The 25,693-nt window shown below is 36.6% G+C and overlaps 1 protein-coding gene across 1 annotated transcript in view; it reads left to right on the top strand.

Annotated features, from left to right (window-relative positions):
• LOC308663538 (contactin-4-like) overlaps positions 1–25,693 on the top strand; it is a 288,569-nt gene that overhangs the window by 187,179 nt on the left and 75,697 nt on the right. The window contains exon 10 of the mRNA XM_081320031.1: positions 2,560–2,710. Within this exon, the coding sequence (XP_081176157.1) occupies positions 2,560–2,710 (151 nt within the window). The remainder of the gene's footprint in view (positions 1–2,559; positions 2,711–25,693) is intronic.

Raw genomic sequence — 25,693 nt, 5'->3', positions numbered from 1 at the left:
AGAGAGGGCCTCCTCAGGGTGCCTCCGATCAAAGAATGCTGATTGGTGGCCCCCAGGGGGAGGGCGTTCTCTGTGGGCGTGCCAGACCTGTGGAACCACTTGCCGGTTGAGCTCCGGATGGCCCCCGACCTTCGCTCTTTCCGGCGCGATCTAAAAACGTATTTATTTGAGCAATCTAGCCTGGTCTGATGGGTTAGGGTTGGGGTTTTAAATATGTTCTTAATTATTGTTTTAAATTTTAAATTTGGGCATTATATTTAATTGTATTTTAACTTTTATATTCTGTTTTTTTTATATATTTATTGCCCTGTACACCGCCCTGAGTCCTTCGGGAGAAGGGCGGTATAAAAATATAATTAATAAATAAATAAATAAATACATACATACATACATACATACTATTCTAAAATGTTCTATAACAACGTAGATATTTTTTTTCTAGAAAACAGGCGTTTTTGGATTTGGTTCAGTTTGATTTTTTTTTTCTTCTGGCCAGATGCTGAATCAAGTGACATTCTATATTAAGAAATAGTTTTTTAAGTGTTTTAATCCTTGGTTATTGAGCCATGATGTAAAGCTCCCTGAAATATATTTCCATCTTGCAAAAAAAAAAAAACAACCACACCTTGAAATGATTAGATGACCTGACATTATTAAATATTAAACATAAAGTTGTATAGTGAAAGCACAGCAGGGAAAAAGACTATTACATTTAGAAGATTTTTAATTAGGGAGCACATACAATGATATACTCTACCTCACTTTGAATGAAGTAAATAGTCTCTCTAGTAATACTGGCATCTGCCTTTTCCCTGATAGTTTCTAATACAGAAAGGGAGGGAGGAGCATTAATTGTAATTCTTATATATAATATCTTTCTGTCTCCTCATTCACAACATTATTCACAGCTCTTATCTTTGCCACTTGATGTTCTGTCTCCCAGTCTCCTAAGTGATTCTGTGATGGCGTGATGGATCACTTATTCTGTGAGCCAATAAATCTGATGGAAAACATCCTTGAGCTCATGTTTTTCAGTGGCTGTTTAAATCATTATTACTACTCAATGCTAGATCAGTTTTCCCTCACTAGATGCTTGATATGACAAACATTCATTTGCCATTGTGAACCCTGCAGCTATAAGGAAAGTTGATTTACATTACATCAGGAGAAATACAGAATAGATCTCCTACTAATCACTAGAAACAAATTACAGAGAAAAGGTTTTCTCCAGGTCTGTTTCAAAGCCTCACCCCCAGAAGCTACCCAACACATTTATTGCCTCACTACCTATTAGCTCTTTAGAAGCTAAGCTACAGTGCAGTCAGGTACTGAAAAATCAGTTTTGGGTAGGGGAATGCAGTGAACCATTTCCCCTTCTCCACCTCAGCAAAAGATATAATAGATCTTGTTTTGAAGGAAAAATGCTTCCCATAGGCTTAATAAATAAATGTTTATTTTTGAAACCATGTTTATATTTAATAGTGAATAAGATGGCACAATACAGACATTAACTGGATATGGGAAAAGGGCCACATAGAGGTATAGGACTAGTATATATTTAAAAAAGGAACGTGGAAGATTTAATAATACTAAATGAATCACATTATTTTAGTCCTAGGGGTGACTATGGGATGCGGGTTAAAAAATGAAGATGCAGGCAGAACTGTGCAACCAAACCCTCATGCCTTTTAAATATGCATCGCAAGCATTAAAAAGGGTCAGGGCTTTAATTATGTAGTCCATCTGCCATTTTATTTTTATTTTTAATCTTTCTGAAGATGTCCCTGTCCAGTCCTACAGTATATCACAGTACTTTATTTAATAATAGTTCTTTGTGAAATGTGTTAAGACAATATGGTAGAATTAGTTGCAGATTTGAAAATCTAAAACTATATTCACAGTAAGTAGCCATTCAGTTAGTATAGGTTCATCCATCCATTCATAGATTATTGTCATCTGCTAATCTGTAGCTTTATTTGCAAGGATGGAGGCAGAGCACAGAGATATGAACTGCTTATGTGAAAACAAATTGCAAATTGTTTTGTGAAGATGTGGGGTGATTTGAAAGTTCTGGCTGCATTATTCAATTTGTGATAAATATTTTACAGATGCAAGTTATTACTTAATGTTATAGTCATGAGCAACCATGAAGGTCATGAAATTCCTAGGGAACCAAAACCAATGTTTAGTATCACTGAAATTAACATGTAGAAAGCATTTCATAATCTCATTGCTTTTCATCCAACATTTAATTGGTGTAAGATTACAACACTTTTCAGTGATTACCCAGAACACAATGTTCATTGTCCTAGCTGATTTGTCAGTCTCTGGAATAGCTTTTCAGGAATACAGAGAATGTAGCAAACAAATTAGTTAATGAAAACCAATGTTCCACTTGTTTTATTTATCACCTTTAACCATGGTTTGGGGATATTCTGAAGGTTAATTATGTAAACCAATAATGATAAATTCTAAAAGAATTCAGAATAAAGTCAACATTTATTTCAAGACAATTTGATGGTGGTTTTCATTAATTCTGAGTTCTCTCTTATCTTTCAGCTGTGGGCCCAGATTTCTCCAAAACCTTCTTAAAAAAAATAACTTTTATTAAAGTTGGTAGTGATGCAACCATTGAATGTAAGCCTAAAGCTTCCCCAAGGCCAACTTTTACTTGGAAGAAAGGAAAAGAGATCATAAAGGAAAGTGAGAGGTAATGCATGAAAATACAACTTGTGTTGCTATTGAGTTTTGTGTGCCCTTCCTTGAAATTTGCCTTGGGAAAAAAAAGTAATCGGGAACTAATATTCAACTTCTAGATAAAACAAACTTACACATAGTATGTTATTTCATTCTTCAGGTTTTTTGAAGATCACTATTTTTACTTGAAATCATTTCACAAATTATCAGAATGCAATCTCCCTGGAACTTTACAGCTACGTGTCACTATTATTTAGCTTTCTAAAATTAATTATTAGCATATTATAAAGAAATGATTGGCAGCTGTAAAATCCAGCAATTATACTCAAAAATCAATCAAAATATTTCAGATAATTCTTTATAGTGTGCATAAAGAAGTAAATATACTAGATGTGTTTATTATTTTGTTCAAGTAAATGTTTCTTAAAGTGATTCCTTTTTCTCTGAGGACCACTTTTCATTTTTAAAAACTATGGAAGACCCCAAAAGAGCTTTTGTTTGTAGGACTTATATTCATTGAAGTTTACAGTATTAAAATTAATGCTGTCAGGTGTGAAAGATCAAGTCCATAGGTGAAGGTCCAATTAAACTGATTTATACCTGTCCAAAGGAATATTTACAATTAATGGTTAACACCTGCTAGGAGTTAGATAAGGGACAACACATTTTGGGGGGGATTGGATTTAGCTCGCTTTTGGCTACATAGAGATTCTAGGCTATCTGTAAGGACCTACCTCAGCTAAGCCACCCAAGAAAGCAGAATTCTTGAAATAAGCATTGTCTCAAAAGGAAACTTTTATTAGGGGCTAGTGACAGCAGGCAATCAAGGCAAGATCTGAGAGAAAAACCCGCAAAGCAATATATTAAAAGTAGCATCCAATACTCCTCCCCCCAGTGTCCCAGTGTTCATTTGAATCCCAGCCAACCCACAGGTGGCATCGTGTTTTGGTAACCGGTCTTTTTGGTGGGCTCTTCAAGGTCTCTCTCACTTTTAAGATCTTCTGGCTCAAAGATAAGGGTGAGATATTCCATCCCCTGGGGGAAGGGCAACAAGGCAACAAAGCAGACAGTGCAAAGCATCCACAAAGACTCCCCCCTCCCAACGGAATGGAAGGCAACAAAGAAAGCTACAAAGCTAGAATAAATGAGGATAGATTTCTTTGGGGCCTGACATACCGACCCCCTAGAAAAATGGGAAAGCCACCTGTAAAACAAAAAGGGAAAAGGAAGAAAACAAATAATACAGTCACATCAGTCAGGCTTGTCAGGATACTTTGCATGAAATCATTTAAATAGTTTAGGAGCTTTAACATGCTTTTTATACACCCTTTCGTTCTGTGGAGAGGGAAAGCTTTTCCAAGCTACTAAGTATTGGGTGGAAGCATGGAGTTTTCGAGAGTCGAGAACTTCACATATTTCAAAATGTTCTCCTTCCACCCACACCAGCACAGGCATGGAAAGGGCCAGAGGCCTAATCTCAGGCTTGAGTAAATACAATGAAAGACAGGAAGGATTTGTCTGAGGCTCTTAGGGAGCTCTAGTTCCACCATCACTGGGTTAATAATGCACTTAATAGGAAAAGGTCCTACAAATTTAGGCCCCAACTTCTTAGAGGGCTGCAAAGATTGTAAGTATTTTTAGACAGATAAATGTTATCTCCAATCCTAAAAGGTTTTTGTTCTACCCTCTATTTATCAGCTTGGACTTTATAGGTATTTCTGGCCTCATCTAGTGCTTTACATACTACTGGCCAGGTGTTTTGTAATTGTTTGATCCATTCTTGCAAAGAGGGGATTTCAGGTTCTTTGGAGGGTAACTCTGGAATGGGGACAAATGTTTGTCCATTGGCAACCTGGAAAGGGATATAACCACTGCTCAAATGCACAGCCTTATTATACACCACTTCTGCAAAAGGCAACAGATCTGTCCAATTACCTTGCTGATAGTTGATAAAGCATCTAACGTATTGTTCTAGAACAGAGTTCAGTCATTCTGTCCCTCCCCATTCGTTTGAAGATGATGATTAGATGAGAGTCCTTTACTAGAACCCAAAAGATCTAGAAAAGCTCTCCAGAACTTAGAAGTAAATTGGACTCCCCTGTCTGCTATGATGCATTGTGGGGCCCCATGGAAGCAATAGATATGTTGCACAAACAGTTTAGCTAGCATTTTGGCTGTTGGGATTTTGGGACAAGGGATGAAATGGGCTTGTCTAGAGAATAGGTCTGTAACCACCCAGATAACTGTATTTCCAGAGCTTTCAGGGAGCTCTACAATAAAATCCATAAAGATCTGTCTCCAGGGTGTTTAAAGGCTTGCCACTGGCTGATGATGCCAGCCATCATGTCCTAGAGGAGAGAAAAATATGTACTGAACACTCTCATAGAAGCAATGTGACTCTGAAAATGTTGATAAAGATTTTCAATCATCCAGGTAGAATTGTCTGTAAGTTAAGTCATGGCAACTAGACTTTCCAAAAAAGAAAAAAAAGTCCAGTTGCCATTGACTCAACTTACCAATGACTCTGAAGTTATTGGCAAACCATCTCCTTGTTTTTTCAACATAATGTGTTGTAATATTGGTTACGTTTCAGTGTTGTTTGGTATCATGGTATCCTGCTGCGACGTCTCAGAGGGTTAGGAGTGGGAGGCACAGTTCTCCAGTGGTTCTCCTCTTACCTTCTGGGACGTTCGCAGTCGGTGTTGGCAGGGGGGCAGAGATCGACCTTGAGACCTCTCATTTGTGGAGTCCCTCAGGGATCGGTTCTCTCGCCTCTCCTGTTCAACCTCTATATGAAGCCGCTGGGTGAGATCATTCGTGGTTTTGGAGTTGGGTATCACCAATATGCTGATGATACCCAACTTTTTATTTCTACCCCAAACCACCCCAGCGATGCCCTCGACGTGATGTCCCGTTGCCTGGAGGCGGTCCGGGTCTGGATGGGGAGGAACAGGCTTCGACTCAACCCTGACAAGACTGAGTGGCTGTTCGTGCCGGCATCCCGGGAAATTCCGATTATTCCATCATTGGCCATGGGGGTGAGCTATTACCCCCCGTAGATAGGGCCTGCAACTTGGGGGTCCTTCTAGACTCACAGCTCTCTTTGGAAGAGCATATTGGAGCTGTGACTAGGGGGGCCTTTGCCCAGGTTCGCCTGGTGCGCCAGTTGCGGCCCTATCTAGACCGGGATGCCTTGCGCACAGTCACTCATGCGCTCGTGACCTCTCGTCTAGACTACTGTAATGCTCTCTACATGGGGCTGCCCTTGAGGTCCACCCGGAGACTCCAACTTGTGCAGAATGCAGCCACGCGAGATGTCTTGGGAGCTTCCCGATACTCCCATGTTACACCTTTGCTCCGCGAGCTGCATTGGCTACCGGTTGCTCTCCGGGTGAGGTTCAAGGTGTTAGTTATGACTTACAAAGCCCTTCATGGCATGGGTCCGGATTACCTACGGCAACACCTGCGGCCGGTGTCAACTTCCCTCCGTCCAGTGCGCTCCCACAGAGAGGGCCTCCTCAGGGTGCCGCCGATCAAAGAATGCCGATTGGTGACCCCCAGGGGGAGAGCGTTCTCTGTGGGCGCGCCAGACCTTTGGAACCGCTTACCGGTTGAGCTCCGGATGGCCCCCGACCTTCACTCCTTCCGGTGCGATCTCAAAACATTCTTTTTTGAACAAGCTGGCCTGGTCTGACGGGATGGGGTTGGGTTTTTAAAACTAGTTTTAATTTTAATATGGATTGATTTTATGGGCATGATGTTTAATGACTTTTTAACTTTTGTATTCGATTTTTACTGTGTATTGCCCTGTTCACCACCCTGAGTCCTTCGGGAGAAGGGCGGTATAGAAATCAAATTATTAAATTAAATTAAATTAAATTAAATTATAATGACAACTTTGTAGGTACTTTATGCAGTAAACCATCTCTCATGTTCAAATGCTGCCTCCATGACGAATCAATTCTTTACTTGCTGAATGAAGGAGGGAGCAAGGGATTATGAACTGGGAGATCGTAAAATTTTATTCCCTCAGGACTCGTGGGAGTCAGGCGCATTCTGTATATTAGCCTATCTGATATACCTAGTTCCAAAATTGTTGCCCTGTGATGCAGGCTGAAGGTAATAGCAGCAACAGTTTTAGTACAACATAGATAAGACTTTTATAACTTAGGCAAAACTGAAGTTGATAAGACTTTGCCCAAACAGAATATCCTTGTGGAATAGTAGGGAAAATATAACTAAGCTGTAATAAAAAATATTTACAACAGATGAAAATATTCCTCTTAAAGGGTTAAAAAAATATTCCTTATCACCCTCAAACCAATGCTGTTTTCCCCTTTCAAGTGGGTAATTCTTAAACTATTACAAGAAATTCTGTTATGTGAATAAGGTATTTTAAAAGTTTCCTTCAATATCTAAAGTTCATTTAATATTCAGTTTTGAAAAAAGGATTGAAAATATATTCCGTAATCATGGTTGTGCAAGTTAATTATGAAAAGGCATCTGTGCAAAATGGGGAGGGGGGGAAGGCTGTTGTGCATTATGTTCTAATTTCTGTTTACATGATTAAGGAGAGGTCCTAGAGAAGTACAGAATTTCATTATTCAATGAAAACATCTCAGTGATTTGCCTTGAATATTTGCAGTACATATTTGAACTGAGTGTCTAGGCAAAGTAATAACATTAATTTTATGGTGCAGCTGGGTCTTCTTTTCTAGAAACTGTGAAGGATAGCAAAATAGAACCAAGTCTGATTGATAAGATTCTCAAGATACAGAGATTATTTTGGATGGGTGGATGGATGGATGGATGGATGGATGGATGGATTTAGATTTCGGATTATTTTCATGAAATAGAATTACTGTTTCTTGTAAAATACCTAAAGGTATCTCTTAATGGTACTTGAAAGGTATACTTTTGCATGAATAATTTTGCCTTGGGGTACAGTTACACAAATGTGCTCATTAAAGATACTTCATCACCATAATAATAGAAATCGTCTCTTGGAGAAGTAAGTACCATCAGTACTGCAGAAAATAAATTATTTAATACTATGAAACAGATTTACATATATTATAACTCAGAACTTTGGCTCTAGAAATAAAGAATACTTATTCATAAGCATTGATTTAGTTCTTAGTCTCAAGTTGCTGGGTGTTTAGCCTTTACTTTCTTTGTTTTCTCAATAATTTTATTATGTATTATATAATACAAGTAAAACTTGTATTATATAAAACAAAATAAAGACGTATAATATGCAGAAAAAGAAGATAAAAATAAAAACATAGAAAAGAAAAAATAAATAAATCTCACCCATTCTCAGCAACAATTAAGACCATACCACTAACTCTTAAAATAAAGCCAAACATCGTCTCATTCCATATCTTCCCCAGTTTCTATAAACCCATCCTTTAAAACCTCATCCCTCACTAATTTATTAGGGCATATATTATGCAAATAAAATTTATACAAAACTTTCCAAAGCCAACAATTCTATTCCAAAAAATACAAATCTTTAAACTTATAGTTAAAACTGTTGTTGTTGTTTAAAAAAATAAAGGATTGAAGGACATTCAACCTAGTGAATTAAATAAAATTTGCCAGTCTTAAGGTTCTTTTTTTTAAAAAAAAACAAGTTTTATTAATTTTCCAATTTTACATCCAAATATTTATGAAGCAATGTGGTGATTGGGCAGTCAAAAGTCCAATAACAAAATCTTTTTGTACATATCTCAGGTTACATCAGCAAAAATTCCCTCTCCAATTCCCTTAATTACAATATCAAATCAAATTAATACATTTCTAGTTATAACATGGTCAGTTGGGACAACTATCAATATATTTTTACTTATATTTATCCATGTCCTGTTTTTTAATTTTACCTAATTTCAATTACAGTGCTCTAAATTAGCCTTTGGGTTAGGACACTGAGCTTGTCGATCAGAAGGTCGGCAGTTTGGCGGATCGAATCCCAAGTGCCGCGTAACAGAGTGATGAGTGCCTGTTACTCGTCCCAGCTTCTGCCAACCTAGCAGTTCGAAAGCATGTAAAAAATGCAAGTAGAAAAATAGGGACCACTACGGTGGGAAGGTAACAGCGTTCCGTGCACCTTTGGCGTCTAGTCATGCTGGCCACATGACCACAAAGACATCCTCGGACAAGCTCTGGCTCTTTGGCTTTGAAACAGAGATGAGCACCGGCCCTAGAGTTGGAAACGACTAGCACGCATGTGCAGGGGAACCTTTACCTATCCATAATACTTAGTTTTTGGGTAACCCAAATTTACCCTATTTCATTATATATTAGTTGTCATATCTGAAATACATATATTGTTTGCTTAAATACATTCTTATTTTATTTCACAAATATATTCTCTTTCTCATCTTAGTGGCTCATCAGTTATTAATAAACTATCTTTTATTATATCATTCCAAGTTCTATAATATAATTCAAAATTATGTTCTAATACTGATTTTCATTTCCCTTGCAAATCTAAATCCTAAATATAAAATCAGTTTATATCTTTTAAAGACTCCCCTTAGCCTATTAAAAGAAATTTTAGGCTCTGTCATTATAAATCACAAAAGAAAAGAACTCATTTTTTAAATCTAACTCTGGCTTTCTTTTTGTGCCAAGCAGGTTTCCATACCAGTGCCTTTAATTTCTCAAGTGGGTCTCCCTTCATTCCTACACACGTTGTATGAATCAAGGGAGACCATCCAGTTGTCAATTTTTCAAAGGAACTGGCCCCTTTATAATCATTAAATTGTTGCTCTAATAATTCAATTCCCCATGCTTGATTTAGTATAGCTACCATTGGTTCGGTCTGGTCTTCTTCTTCTGGCTCCATCGGGCTTGGATAAGAAGTCATGTCCAGTGTTGTAGCTGTTGTTTGGCTGGCTGGATTCTCAATATAGTGTGCTTGAAGATCTTTAATACCCTCCATCTTACTGTTGCTTTCTTCAGCTTCTGTTGTTTTTTGGATTGTGGATTTTGTAGTTGAAATCAAGGTTTGGGTGTCAAAGCTCTCAGTAGATTGTACTTGTTGTTCTTTAAAGTCTCCTGTTTTAATATTAATTTCTTCCTCTTCTGTTGGTTTTTGGTTTGTCAGTTCATCAATTGCAATCAGGGCTTCATTTGGTAGATTTAAGCTGGCACCTTTATTTTTCAGTCTGGAATTCATTAGCTCAGTCGCTTCAAGGATTTTTTCAAGTATAAGTTTATAGTTAAGTTGTGGGTAGTATTCCTCCATTTCTATGGTGTTTACAGATAAGTCTTTGGTGGAGGCTAATTTTGATAAGGGTCAGTAAATGTCCACCTCCACTATTCCTGGAAGTTGTTTTTGCTGCCAGGTGTTTCAAGTTCTTATCTTTAAATATAGTGCCAAGGACAAATCTGGGCTGCAGCCAGATCTCACAATAAAAGGAAAGTTTCCTTGCTATACCAGGCTTCGCCACAAGATATCCTCAAGAGCATGTAAAATCTTTTTCCAGACTCAAATAAAGCTTTTATCCAGTTTAATTTTTTTCTGTTTTTTTTTCTTTTCCAGCTTAAAAAGTAAATAGGGTAAAAGGTCCTTGTAGAAATAAGAACTTTTTGGTACCCCAAATATTCTAAAGGTGCAAGTCCAGTTGTTTAGTTATTTAGTTTAGTTATGTTTTTCATTTCTTTTGAAGCTTTAATTCCCCAAGTAGGCAAATGCCGCTATTCCAAAAGGGGGGGAAAGAAATTTTCAGGACGGTTCCACAGGAAAGTAGTTGGGGAAATAAGAAAGGTAAGATCTCACCCAAATTCTTCACGTTGCTTTTGTTGTGCTTGGCAGTAATTTTGGCTTTCGGCAGGAAATGTCTTATTGATCGGCCATGTTAATGGCAGATCCTTTCTTCGTCAGTCCAAAGGAGTTGCTCCAGATCAAACAGAGGGCTGCTGCTCTTCTGGAATCAGTCGGAGGGCCTCCTCAGGGTCATTACCCCTCCAGGGCAACTTTCGACCCTTTTCAGGGTCTCTCAATGGAGAAAAACCGGACGGCGGAGAGACAGCTCTCCCTGAGCATTCACCAGTGCCGCAAGCGCAAACCCGAAGGTTCTTAATGTTTAAAGAAAGCATAAATCCAAAAAATAAAAACATAAATCCAAAGTGATTAAAAGATGAGCTAGTTGGGCCTTAGAGTCCATATAGTTGACATTAGCGGCTATGAGCACGATGGAATCCTGCAACTCTCAGCCATTCACAACAAAACAAGTTGCAACTTTGACCTGGTTCACATTTTCATTATTTTTTTCCAAGTCTTTCAATTTTCCAACTATTCAGGTACTGTTCAAATGTTTTAAAATATAAATTAGAGGTAATGTCAGTTTCTTTATGTATTTAACAATATTTTATACTACCCCAATCAAATCTGACTAATTAACAGCATAGTTACCATCTATAAAACTTCAGCCTGCTGACTTTTAATTGACTAAAAAAATGCTTAGTTACTATCAGCTCAGATCAAGTGTTGCCTTAAAATTGAATATTATAAAAATAATAAAATGTAATATAACATAATATTATAAAAATTAATACTGGAAAACCCTGTTCTAGCCAGTTCTGTTTCAGACAAAAGATCTTTATACAATGCAGGTGGGTGAAAAAAAATTATCTTTATTTTCAGGCTAACTCATTATGTGCTATTTGTTGCTAAATCTTTTTCCGTTATTGCGATTCATTTCTTTTCTCCACATCTCACTTAGTTTTCACTGAGCCCAGGAGTTTACCATTAATTATCTCCTTTCCTGTAAAAATCATTGTGACATTTTCATAAAGCAAGAAGTAGTTTAAACACACAAAGAATCTAAGCTGGCCTTCTCTTCTAACAAAATATATTATCCTTAACAAAATATTTCTCACATTTTTGTTCTTTTGCTCTTTTATAATTAGTACTCTTATAATTTTCACCTTGCACAATATGTGGTGGGTTGGGTATTTTGTTGTTTAATTCTTTCTTAAATTAAAGATAATAGAACTATCAGAGACCAATGGCATAACAAGGTTTTGAGGGGCTTCTGGAAAATCCAAAGGGCTGAAGCAAATCACACTTTGGGATGAGGATGTTTCATAAAGTGGACACCACAGCCGAGGAGGCCTGCCTGTTGAGACTAACCAAGTGTAGCTTCATAGCAGACTGGATTCGTAGCATGCCTCTTCTGCTGGGCTTTTTTTTAAAAAATGGGATGGGTTTTGTACTTTTATATTTTTGTATTTGTATGTTTATATTTTATGTACAGGTAATCCTTGACTTATGACCACAATTGAGCCCAACCACTGAGAAACAAAAAAACCTACTTCAACTACAATCCTGAAGGCAGCATTTAAAATGAACAGGCACTCCACCACACGGCAAAAATCATAAACCCCCCCCACAAGAAACCAGACCATCACTCAGAGGCAACCAAAGGAACAAACACCATTTGCATCACACATAGGATACTTAAATACAAAGGACTTGTCCAGCAACAACAACCAGCCAATCAAACAGCCAAAACCAGACCATGACTCAGCAACATCCAGTCAAATAACAACCATGTTAATTTACATCACACAAAAAGGTATTTAAAGGCCAGTGCTCTGACAGACAAGCACAATTCAAAGCGCACTGAAAATGCCCCCCCCTCCAAAGGGAGTCGAAACATTTGCAGCCAAATTGCCAAGCTTGGAGATCATATCAACAGTCCAACTACCATCCCAAGCTACTAATATTCAAACAAATTTCAATGAGCCCAACATTTCTGTTGCTAAGGAAGACAAGTGAGCTTGTTAAGTGAGTTTTCCCCATTTTACAACCTTTCTTCCATAGATATTAAGTGATATTAAGTGAACAACATAGTCATTAAGTGAATTGGGCTTCCCCATTGACTTTGCTTGTCACAAGGTTGCAAAAGGTAATCATGTGACCACGGAATACTGCAACCATAATAAATGCATGCCAGTTGCCAAACATCCCAAGTTTTGATTACTTGACCACGGAGATACTGCAAAGTTTTTCATGGTGTGAAAAACAGTTGTTACTTTTTTTCAGTGCCGTTGTAACTTCAGTCACTAAACAAATGGTTGTAAGTTGAAGATTACTCATACAGTATTATATATTTATATCTATATCTATTTATATCTATCTATATCTCTATCTCATCTATCTATCTATCTATCTATCTATCTATCTATCTATCTATCTAATAGAGCAATATATAGTACTTGCTTTATGTTATATATATTTTGGATCATATTTTTGTTGGGATGGTTTTTGTATTCTCAAATGTAGAATTGATCAGATGACAGGAAAACATGGTATTTCTTAAATGTCCTCTATATTTGAAGACTACAGCAATGAAAATAATTGCATATTGAACGTCAAACTACTTTGGAGGGATTTGGGATAGCGAGAATGGAAATGATGCTTCCATCCCCACATTCAAAGTGGTAATAAATAAATGAAAATAGCTAGGTTGTTTTGGTTTTATTGGAATTCCTTACATGCTATTCTTACCCTCCCTTTCCCCCCCCCTACATTTGGTTTTATATTTAGAGACTTGGCTTTATAGCTTTAATGATAACATTTCTTATTACAATTTTTTCCACCTGCAAAAAATGGCCTCACTTTATTTTAGGTTGGCACAAAGTTTATATATTTCTAGGTTGGAAAGTCCAAAACACGTTTCTTTGTATTTTCCTACAATTAAAAGTATAAATTCTTGATACAGTTTTGCAGCTGGATAGAATAGAATTATCTTGAGGCTGGTGGCAGCTATCCTACTGATCAGATACTGGTTGTAGGTATGATATGTCAGGGCAATTTAGGTAATGCTCACAGCAAAATATGGGGAAACTTTGTTTTGTTTAACCCTCTTTTGAATTTTTTTTAAATTCAGGGTGGAGAAAATATGGCTTTTTTATTGAAAGGTTTTACAATACATTTTATTTTTAACAAAACAAAACCCCTCCCAACCCCCTCCCCTCTCCCCAACCCTCCCCAACACCTCCCTCCCTTCCCCCTCCCCCCTCCCCGACTTCCCAGCGCTAAATACAGGGTATAAAAATACAAACAATCATAATCTACCTTATGCAAACAACAATAAACTATTAAATCTATCGCACTTTAACTCTTATAAAATAACTACAAGCAATATAAATATCACATCAATACTTATTCAAATGCCAGATGAAACTTTTTAGTCCCATATTTATTCTGGATATAATCAATCCATTTTTTCCACTCCACAATATATCTCTGTTGCGAATGGTCTTTCACATACGCTGAAATCTTTGCCATTTCCGCCAGGTTGGAGACTTTTAAAGTCCATTCTTCTATAGTCGGCAGTTCTTCCTTCTTCCAGTATTGCCCTACTAAAAGTCTTGCTGCCGTAATTAAATTCAACATCAACTTAGTGTCCACAACAGTAGTATCAGTAATAATGCCCAGTAAAAACAATTGCGGACAAAACTTTATCCTTTTCTTAAATATCTTTTGCATGTTCCACCAAATTTTAATCCAAAAAGCTTTAACCTTTTTACAGGTCCACCATATATGAAAATACGTTGCATCTTCACCACCACACCTCCAACATTTAGGCTGGCAGTTCGGATACATACTTGCTATTTTTTTAGGATCTAAATGCCACCTATAAAACATTTTATAAAAATTCTCTCTTAAATTTTGAGCTTGCGTAAATTTTACATTTCTCACCCAAATCTTTTCCCAAGTATCCATTGTAATGACTTCTTGAAAATTCTGAGCCCACTTTATCATACAGTCTTTAACAAGTTCTGTCTCTGAGTCAATTTCTATCAATGCAAGATATATCCTTTTAATATGTGCTTGACCTTGATCTCTAATTGAGAAAATATGGCTTTGTAGCTGAATGGCACATCCCAGTATCACTTATTAGCAATTATTAGCTGGATTGGTGGAAAATGGAAAGTTCAGTAACATCTAAAAGGCCACATCTTTCCTTTCCATATATTAACATTTAATACAAAGTTCAAATTAATGTTGGAATATTTAATTTAATTTAATTTTAATTTTATTGAATTTATATACCACCCTTTCCTGAAGGACTCAGGGCGGTTTACAGGGTATAATTTTAAAACATTAATACAAAAATTAAGACCAATTTAAAAAAGATTAAACTAAGTCCCTACAACATGTAAAACCCCAGTTAAAACCCCAATTAAAACTCAGCCTGAGCCGGAAAGCTCGAAGAGCCAGGTCTTCAGGTCTCGGCGGAATGATCGAAGGTCGGGGGCAGTCCTAAGCTCCGCAGGCAGCTGGTTCCAGATTCACACAGGGGATTTCTTCTCTTAAAACTTGCAACTTTATCACTGATAAATGTAAGGACTAGGAACAGGTTCACAGTGTTTAATTTCTGCAAACAAGAATCTGAAGAGCTAAAACAAAATATAAGAGACACTAGAAAACCGAATCTCACCTCTCCATGGGAAAAAAAAAATCTGGTATCAAAAAGAAAAATATCTAGGTTTACAGGGTAAGCTGTTCTGATAACCAAGGAAAGATGGAGAAATGAAAGCCCTGAGCAAGCAGAAGTTGAATGCAGGCTTCTAGCTTCAAGCAAGAAATGTCAAGGAAGGTATCTCCAGTGAGAATGTTATTAAAGAAAGGAATATAACAACAAAAGGAAAATCAGAGCACAATTTAGCAGCAGGGAAAACACAAGTTAATTTACAATAAAGGCAGGAAGAGTCAAGAGTCATCACAGAAGAGAAAGCTTATAGAACAATACAATTGATTCTTTCAACCATTTGAAAATGGGATTACATAGCAATAGAAATATTTGTGGAGGGAAAAGAAATCATGAACTAACTTCAGTAGAAATTGAGCTAGAAAAAGCTACAAATTGACTGTCAAAGACAAAATAGTTGAAATGTTGATTGATAAGAGGCAAGTAAAGTTATAATAGACTATTCAACAAAGATTAAGCAAATCTATGTGCCCAGAGTTTGGAATAATTAATTACATATTTTTATACTGAAAAGAAATGGAAGATAATGTGCATTCAATAGAAGCTTTGCATTAATTACTCAAGGAAGCTATATTTTGATTAAGATGCTACAAAGAGTAGAGCCATAGGGGAGGGGGAGTGTAAAAGGTGATAGAAACTTACACTTAGTTAAGAAAGAGAGGAGGTAAGACAGGTGACATAACAAAAAAAATAACATTTATAAAATTAACATTTCCTTCATAGATTATAATAAGATCCTTATTTTGTAGATCATGCCAAATGCAGAACATGTTAAACCTAATGAGAATGATAGAACACTTCATTGTTCTTCTATGGAAGTTTTACAAGGATAAAAAGGTATTGTAATAATTACAATAGTAGTTTGAAGAGAGAAAGAAGTGAGACAAGACAGATGTGGTCCCAGATTTTTAAATGTGTACAGTAAATATACAAAAATAATGGCAGGGTGGGGAGAAATGAAGTGAAAACTGAAGCCAAACTGGAGATTGAAACACTTAAATTGGAGAAATGTAGATAAGACCACTTTGTTGGAAAAAAATCTAAACTATTTATGAATATAAAAATGAAAAGTAAAAATTCTGAATTAATGTTCAATAATTAAAAGACAAGTGGTGGCAATCTGCATGCTTAGTAAATTTACAACTGATGGTAAAAAAGTGACAATAGATTAAAGCTTTGTGGATTTCGGAAGAGATAAAGATAGACAGTGGGCTGGAGAAGTTAAGAAGAGGCTAATAGGAGGAAGGAAATATGAACATGAAAGATAAAGACATTTAGTTGACAATAAAGATCAGAAAGCAGTTTTTTTTCAAATAGTAATGACCAGTTATCAAATCTGGACATAAATATATATTTGGAGTTGGTTAATAAATGTACCATGCACGAAGAAACATTATGTTAGTTATGGACCAAATAAGGCCAGAGCATTGTAACATTAACTCATGAAAAGACACCTGAGCAATAATTTATAATCAGCTTCCACAGACCCAATTTGTTTTCTTTTCATTTGTACTCTGAATAAATTCAGCAAGTCTTTTCTTTCCATTTTTACCATTAATTTATTTTCTTGTAGAATTTCTTTTGGGATTGACTTTATTAGTGTATAGAACGTTTGGTCTTCTTCTTAGATAATCTGCATATATTTTCACACAGATTTGACTTCAATAATCATATAAATCATTAATAAATCTTTATCTTGGCTTTCTCAAAAATATCTATCATGTAGTTTATGTTTGCCTTGAAAATATGAAATTAAACTACAAGGAAAAATTATATGGAGAGCAAATGTTGCTTTTTAGTGTACACATATTAATAAAAGCTAGTACAAACCGTTTCTTAATACAAAATAAACATTGTAAAAAACAATGTCTTTTTCACTAGAACAAATCATCCCTTTTATTTTATGTGAGTTATAATTAGCCTTTATAACCTGACAAAAATCTAGTTCATGTCTATCTCAAACCTCAGTATAGGATTCCTGGAGAGAATACAGAAACTACATTTCCAACAGCAATTTGCTTCTTTGACTGAAGTTCATTTAACATTCCTCATCATCAATATTAAGAATTAGGTATGAACTGGGGAGATGAAAAAAAATCTAACTGCACATTTTTCATCAGCAATAGGATAAATGCAGCTCAGTGTGATTGGCAATTATAAAGACCTCCTGAAGTTTCATTTTATTACAGCCTTGTCCTTCTCCTGGGACCAAAGTACATTCCCCAAGACACTTTCCTCCCAATCATACAAGAATCCATTCACCTTTGAGTTTTCTAAGCAATTTATCTCTTACAAAATTGAATTGTTCTTCCAACTGATTGCAATTCACAGTTGCTAATTATACTAGGAGTCTGTCCATTGCAATTGTCATTCAAAAGTGGTCTAAGTGATAATGGATTTCCCTGTCATGTTTCGGAATCCTATGTTAAAATGAATGCTTTTTGAAATGGATGGGAGCAGTTCTTTTTAATTTATTGATTTTTAGATCTGGTTTAGATTTGATCTTTAGATTGTGTGTGTGTGTGAAACTGCTCACAATTGTATGTGTTTGTGGTAGAGTTATGCACCATGTTCAATATATTTGTTTGCTTCCATCCAGGATACCAGAGGTGAAACAAAAAGCTGTTTTTGTAAATCTCTTCCATTATCCTTTTCACATAAATGATATGATGTCAGCTTCAAAGAAATGTCAGTGTACCTATATTTCTGGGAGTAAGCTACATTAAATTTAATAGGATGAATTTGTTTTGTTTACCTTACTGTGGGAACTGTTCACCATACCACCTTGTAATACACACCAACATTCAGAATATTCTTCTTTTGAACAAGAACACTTATGTTGGGAGAAAAAGCTACATAGAAATATGTATAATTCTATATACAAGTCTCTGTTTTGTACACTTTGGAGCTGCTATGAATAGTGTCGGATAATCTGTTTTTAAAAATTGTACATGGCATTGAAGTGTTTGTTCTTTATTCTTTTTTTGTGGAAACACTTTCTTGCATTACAGCTATCAATTTTAAAAAAAATTCCTTCCCATGTTTGTTTCTGCAGCAGAACATGTTTATTTTTTGTAGTCTTAAAAATGCCCTTGGCTAAATCACTGCTATCCACTATAAGGCATTACATTTCTTGAAGAATATCACAAAGCTGGTGTAATGTTAATGCTGAAAGACATATACATTGTCTTTCTATATACAATTCAAGAAGTTGTTTCTTATCTTCAAAGACATGACTGTCTTATACGTAACTCTCTTGGAGACTGCCAATCTTGTTCTGAAGCTATTTAGATAGTATGCTAGACAAGTGCCCTTTGAAATTCTGAAGTTTTTAAGACATTCATGTTTAATAGGTAGGATAATTTCCTGTATTGTTCCTAGGCTAAACAAAATATTCTTGGGGAAGAATATTCTTTTTGTTTTTGATGGCAAGATGGGGAACAAATAAATTTTAAAAAATATTATCATTATCTAGTCTTTAGAATCACTAGTTTAACCAGTTTGTACCATTAAACTAGTTTCCTGACACATATTTACTTTTAATAACAAATTTACACTAATTTCTTGACTACTCCCTCAATATATATTTGGGAGATCAAAAAGTGATTATGTGAGAAAAATCTGTACACAAGCATCCATTATTTCCAATAGTTGACTATAAATCAAATACATTATATGCATTATTCACAGGATACAAGCAACCTCAACTCATGAAGCTCTTTCTGAAATGTATGATTCAATATTTTAAAAAACTCATATATTTTTAATTTGATGCACATTTTGCTATCAGCAAGTATTTCTGTCTATAAGATACTGTATGCTATCTCCAAATATATTACTTTTAACTGAATAAAATATTTAGATTCAGTTCTTAAATACTGGCAAATCCTTTACAAACATTCATATTTCATATGGGTAATCCTCAATTTACAACCATTTTTAGTGACTATTCAAAGTTACAAGGCACTAAAAAAAGTGACTTATGGCTGTTTTTCAGACTTATGACCAGTGCAGCATCCCCATGGTCATGTAATAAAAATTTGGACACTTCGTAACTGGCATGCTTTTATGGTGGTTGTCCTGAGATCATATGATTATTTTTTTGTGATCTTCTGACAAGCAAAGTTAATGGGGAAGCCAGATTCATTTAAGGACTGAAGTGACTGATTTAACCACTGGGCAAGAAAGGTCATAAAATGGGGGAAAACTCACTTAACAACAATATTGCTTAGCAACAGAAATGTTGGTCTCAGTTGTGGTCATATATTGAGGACTACCCATATAACAGTCTCCTCTTTCTTTAAATATTTGTCATTTAAAACTACTTGCATTTATTCAGATTAGTCTCATGAGGAAAACTTCTCCTCAGCTCATGCAGATGAATTAGTCATTAGTGCATATTACCTGGCTGATTTAACAGCCGTCTCCAGACTATTTGTTAGTCCCTGAAAAAGCTTCTGCAAAGAGAAAAATAACTAGTCGTTATCTTGAAGGTGACTAGAACAAACAATCCATTAAAGATTGGCATTTTTCTTCACTATTTACGTATATTTTTAAAAGAAGAACACTTGATATTAATAGATAAAAGCTATAATCATGCTGCTTACAAGTATCAGTTATAATTTAAGTATCTTTCCACAAAAGCTGGGTTTTCTATTGGTAGAATTCTCTTTTTATCAGCATTATCAATGAGTAGTTGAAGTTTCATTTAAAAAAATTGAAACACAGATAACATTCGTTTAATTTCTTGGTTAAAAATATTTTGCTACCATGCAAAGAAACTTTACATTAAGACTTATGCCTAGAGCAGACATGTCAAACTCACAACGTCATGTGACGTTGTGCAACATATTGAGACAGTTTTGCCATTGCTGGCAATGGGTTGGGCGCGGCTTCTGCATGACGCATCCAGCCTGGGGCCGGCAGTTTGACACACCTGGCCTAGAGAGTGCTAGAATCAGAGATTAAATTGAATTGTGGAAAAATCATCCTTTCAGTTAAGCATGATGTATATTTCTCACATATGCTTAAACAACAGTTTGTATGATCTGCTTCAATCAAATGATGTACTCATAATTTATTTCATGTCCTCATTGTGGCATGGTGTAACCTTTACCACAGTAATAACAATATTCATAAGTATTATTATTATTATTATTATTATTATTATTATTATTTATTTATTTATTTATTTTACTAAATTTATATACCGCCCTTTCCCAAAGGACTCAGGGCGGTTTACAGGGTATTTAAAACAACCAGTACAAAAGTTAAAAACAAATTAAAAAAGATTAAATCATCCCTAAAATTAAAAACCCCAGTTAAAAATTCTCAGCCTGGGCTGGAGAGCTCAAAGAGCCAGGTCTTCAGGTCCCGGCGAAATGTGCGAAGGTCGGGGGCAGTCCTAAGCTCCACAGGCAGCTGGTTCCAGAGGGCAGGCACACCCACAGAGAAGGCCCTTCCCCTGGGTGTTATCCGCCGACAGTCTTTTATCAGCGGCACCCTGAGAAGACCCTCCCTGTGGGAGTGCACTGGATGAAGGGAGCTTGATGCCGGCAGCAGGTGTTCCCTCAGATATCCTGGACCCAAGCCATTCAGGGCTTTATAGGTCATCACCAGCAACTTGAATCTCACCCAGAGGGCAACCGGAAGCCAATGCAGCTCGCGGAGTAGAGGTGTTACATGGGAGTATCGGGAAACCCCCATCACAACGCGGCCGCATTCTGCACCAGCTGAAGCCTCCGAGTGGTCCTCAAGGGCAGCCCCATGTAGATAGCGTTGCAGTAGTCTAGACGGGAGGTCACGAGCGCATGAGTGACTGTGCGTAGGGCATCTCGGTCCAGATAGTGTTGCAAGTGGCGCACCAGGCGAACCTGGGCAAAAGGCCTCCTGGTCACGGCTCCTATATGATCTTCAAAATTTAGCCATGAATCCAGGAGGACGCCCAAGTTGCGAGCCCTATCAACGGGGGGTAACACCTCACCCCCCATCGTTAAAGGTGGAATAATCTGGTTAGCCCAAGATGCCGATACACACAGCCACTCAGTCTTGGCGGGATTGAGACGAAGCCTGTTTCTCCCCATCCAGACCTGAACCGCCTCCAGGCAACGGGACATCACGGCGAGGGCATCGCTGGGCTGGTTCGGGGTGGAAAAAAACAGTTGGGTATCATCAGCGTACTGATGATACCCCACCCCGAAACCACGAATGATCTCACCCAGCGGCTTCATGTAGATGTTGAACAGGAGGGGAGAGAGAATCGACCCCTGAGGAACTCCACAAGTGAGAGGCCTCGGGGTGGAACTCTGCCCTCCAGTCAACACCGACTGCAAGCGGCCCAGGAGATAGGAGGAGAACCACCGTAAAACAGTGCCTCCCACTCTTATTGAACTTATATACCGCCCTTCTCCCGTAGGACCCAGGGCGGTTCACAAGGCAATTAAAACAACATTACAATACAAAAAGTTAATAACAATTAAAATAGATTAAATTATCCTTGATTAAAAATCTAAAAACCCTATAACTCTGATTAAAACCCCAATTACAATAAGTTAAAAATTAAAAATTCTCAGTCCTGGCCGGAAAGCTCAAAGAGCCAGGTCTTCAGGTCCCAGTGGAACGAACGAAAATCAGGGGCAGTCCTGAGCTCTACGGGTAACTGGTTCCAAAGGGCAGGCGTGCCCACAGAGAAGGCCCTCCCCCTGGGTGTTGCCCACCGGCAATCCTGAGAAGGCCCTCCCTGTGGGAGTGCACAGGATGAAGGGAACGTGATGCCAGCAGCAGGTGTTCCCTCAGATATCCCGGACCCAAGCCATTTAGGGCTTTATAGGTCATCACCAGCACCTTGAATCTCACCCGGAGGGCAACCGGAAGCCAATGCAGCTCGCGGAGCAGAGGTGTTACGTGGGAGTATCGGGAAGCCCCCATCACAATTAATATACTATTATATACTAAAAAAGCTGTTTATAAAGACATTTGATTAAGAAGCTTTTTATGAAGATATATGAAGGATGAGCAAACTTGACATTAATGAACTGTCTTTGTTACTGAAACACTGCTTGTTGTGATAGTTCAGCTATGAAAATGGAAAATAAACACCTATTCGTTTCCCACCTGGCTGTAATAAACTGTATTGTAGGTACGTGATAAATAGCATCTGCATAGCTAACATCTACATATAAGGCTAAGCATTAGCCTTAGGGAGCATACCTCTTTCACCTGCTTATGTTTTATTTATCTATCAAATTTATATAGCTGCTCAGCTCACCCAAGGTGACTCTTGGCATACAAAATAATACAAAAGAATATAGAAACAGCCAATTCAAATATAAAAAGCACAATAATGAATATCCTAAAAACCCAAAATACAAAATCCTAAGTGAAGGGAGAATAAAAAATGGCACCTTCAACAATGGAGCCATCTAGATAAGTTCCTGGTTCAATGAGAGCCCAAGGCATGGCCACGTAACCAGGTCATGAGGACTTTTTTGGAGTATCAAAAGGGGATTGATAACAGACAAGTTATCAAAGAAGGCCACAAAACAGTTTGTTCATTACAGTCTTGCCACAATATTCCACAACCTTTTAAAAACTGATTTGGAAAATGGCACCTCCCATTCTTTTTCCAACATTCTTCTGTCTTTTATATTATGTTAATCTTTTCCAATATGATCTCTGGAGCATGGCAAAACAAAAAATCTGATGCTGTATGTTATGGGAATTTTATAAAGACATTATTAGAGCATAAAGTAATAATATTGCTTTAGTCCAGTCAGAATGTCACTAAAATTTAAACTGAGTCTATTTATTCCTGTACTGCAAGGGATACTAGCCGTTCATTTTTTAAAACATGCTGAAAGATATTGAGTTTTTCTTCTTCAATATTCTGTTGGTACATTTTATAGGTAAAAGTGAATCTTTAAATGAATCATAGGTCAGGGACAAATCAATAGATCAAAGTCAACTGAAGCTAAAAAATATGGAGTGACAATAGCTTTAACAGATCTGTGGAAATTTCATAGGCAGAGTGATCCAGTAAATCCCTTTCAGAATTGCTTCATGAACCCACGTTTGTAAATATGTCTATAACATGATTAACCTTAATTCCTGCTTTCTGATTGGCCCAACTTTATTTTATGTACTTACTTTAAAATGCAGAATACATTTACATAATTTTCTAAAGGTCTGCGTTAGCTCCACAACTCTGTCACATGGAAGTATCCATCGCATTTTGAAGACTTTGAAGTTAAAAATGGCTTTTACTTTTAATAAAAAGAGCATTGATTTATCTCCTAAACCCAGATGTATTCTAAGTCACTATGGCTTTGAAATATCTTGTGTGCCACAAAGATCAACTGCTACTGTATTTTACAGATAATGTAATACATAATAGATAAGATGACCTACAGTATCTCCATAGAAATGCAGAATACTTCATTATCAGTTTCATTTTTCCCAGTGCTCAATTATCACTTTCTTTTTTATGGCTGATAAAAAACATAACTAAAAAGCAGTCCAGATGAAACTCATTTGTGTTAACCTAGCTTCTAAACTGTATCAGCAGATTTACATCTTCATTTTTTTTATCTAGCATTGTTAAAATTCATAGATATTAAAGGGAGCCCACTGCTCTGTAAAAGAATAATGGCTCATAAAAAAAACATTTTGAAGCATTTTGACATTGGACCCCAGCAAAGCTATATTCCAAGTTTAGCTCAGAAGACAAAGATCATGAACTATTTTCATACAGACTGTCCTCAACTTACAACACTTCATTTAGTGATTTTTAATGTAATGTCACTGGGGGGGGAAAAAAGAATTATGACCATTTTCACACTTACAACTGTTGCAGCATCCCCATGGTCACGTGATCAAATTCAGATAGTTGGCAACTAACTCATATTTATGACAGGTGAAGTGTCTCAGGATCATGAGATAAACCTTCTGTGACCTTCTGACAAGCAAATCAATGGGGAAACCAGATTCACTTAACAATTGTGTTACTAACTTAACAACTACAAAGATTCACTTAATAACTGTAGCAAGAAAGGTCATAGAATGGGGCAAAACGCACTTAACAAATGTGTCGCTCAGCACGATAAACTTTGGGCTCAGGTATGGTTGTAAGTCAGGGACTGCCTGTATTATCAGTCGATAAAGATGTACATTTTGGTTATAAAAATATGTAAAAAATAGTTTCTTCATACTGCTGAAGAAAATTGTTATATTGTAAAAAAAAAGCTGCTTTGTCATCAGCTAATTCAGAAGCCTATGGATTCTAATTTTAAAAGATCCCCTTAGATCTTTATGTCTATACAGTATATTTATTTGAATAAATATTTTTATGCAAAATACCAGAAATTTCCACATTGATTTTTAAAATGTATTCCTTCAAGAAAACCAAATTCATTTTTTATTAAACTGGAACCTACTCCTGTTTTTGATATCAAATAGTTATTCAGCTCAGCACATAACTCACTAATAATTCACTTTACGATTCAGACATTTAACACCCCTTGTAATGCCATTCCAAGATGATGTGTACCTAAGAAATGGAAATTGAAACTTAATAGTATTTCAATTGAGTAATGATATAGTTTAAAATAATTTAAAAATGTTCAAATAAAAATCTGAACAGATAACAACAACAACAACAATAACAAGTTGGAAGGGACCTTGGAGGTTATCTAGTCCAATCCCCTGCTTAGGCAGGAAACCCTGTACCATTTCAGACAAATGGCTGTCCAGTCTCTTCTTAAAAACTTCCAGTGTTGGAACATTCACAGCTTTTGGAGGCAGGTCTTTCCATGGATTAATTGTACTGTCAGGAAATTTCTCCTTAGTTCTAGGTTGCTTCTCTCTTTGGTTAGTTTCCATCCCTTATTAAACCCAATGTAAATGTGGCATAAGTAAATCTTATAACAAGAAATCATTAGGTTCCACTGAGTTGAGTCCATCTTGTTTACACTATGGTCCACCTTGGCCTGCCTTTGGTAATAACTCATAGCACTTCAAAGAACATTCCAGTAATCTCTGTCAGGCTTTATCCAGGTATAGCAATAAATCCCTGCTCAAAGCTCAACTCTATATTCATTGATTACTTAACAGCCAACAGTGCAAAATATGTTGCTTTATTGCAGACAAGAAGGAAATAGAGCAGTAGATATGGCCTTCAAGGGAATATTCAGAAGCCATTATAGAATCAACATGGGCAAAAGCATTCCTTAAATCCTGGAAAAGTAATAGTATTGGGAAGAGGCTTAGACAGGTTCCTTCCTGAAATAAAGAAATATAAGAGGCAGGGAAGCAAAATACAAGGAACTCTCAGTAAAGTTTTTCAATAAAGTATAGCTATAGCCTTAGAGTAGTCGAGTTGCTTTCTTGAGCTAATCTATCTCTACCGACATACTGTATTAGCAGAAGCTTTGCATGATAAAAGAAACAAACATGAAATCATATATTTTTGTGTGTGTGAATACCAGGAT

The sequence above is a fragment of the Vipera berus genome (assembly GCF_964194415.1).
Source record: "Vipera berus genome assembly, chromosome: 2".
NCBI classification, from domain to species: Eukaryota; Metazoa; Chordata; class Lepidosauria; order Squamata; family Viperidae; genus Vipera; species Vipera berus.
Note: the sequence above shows the minus strand (reverse complement) of the source record. Positions and strands in the feature narration are given on the sequence as shown.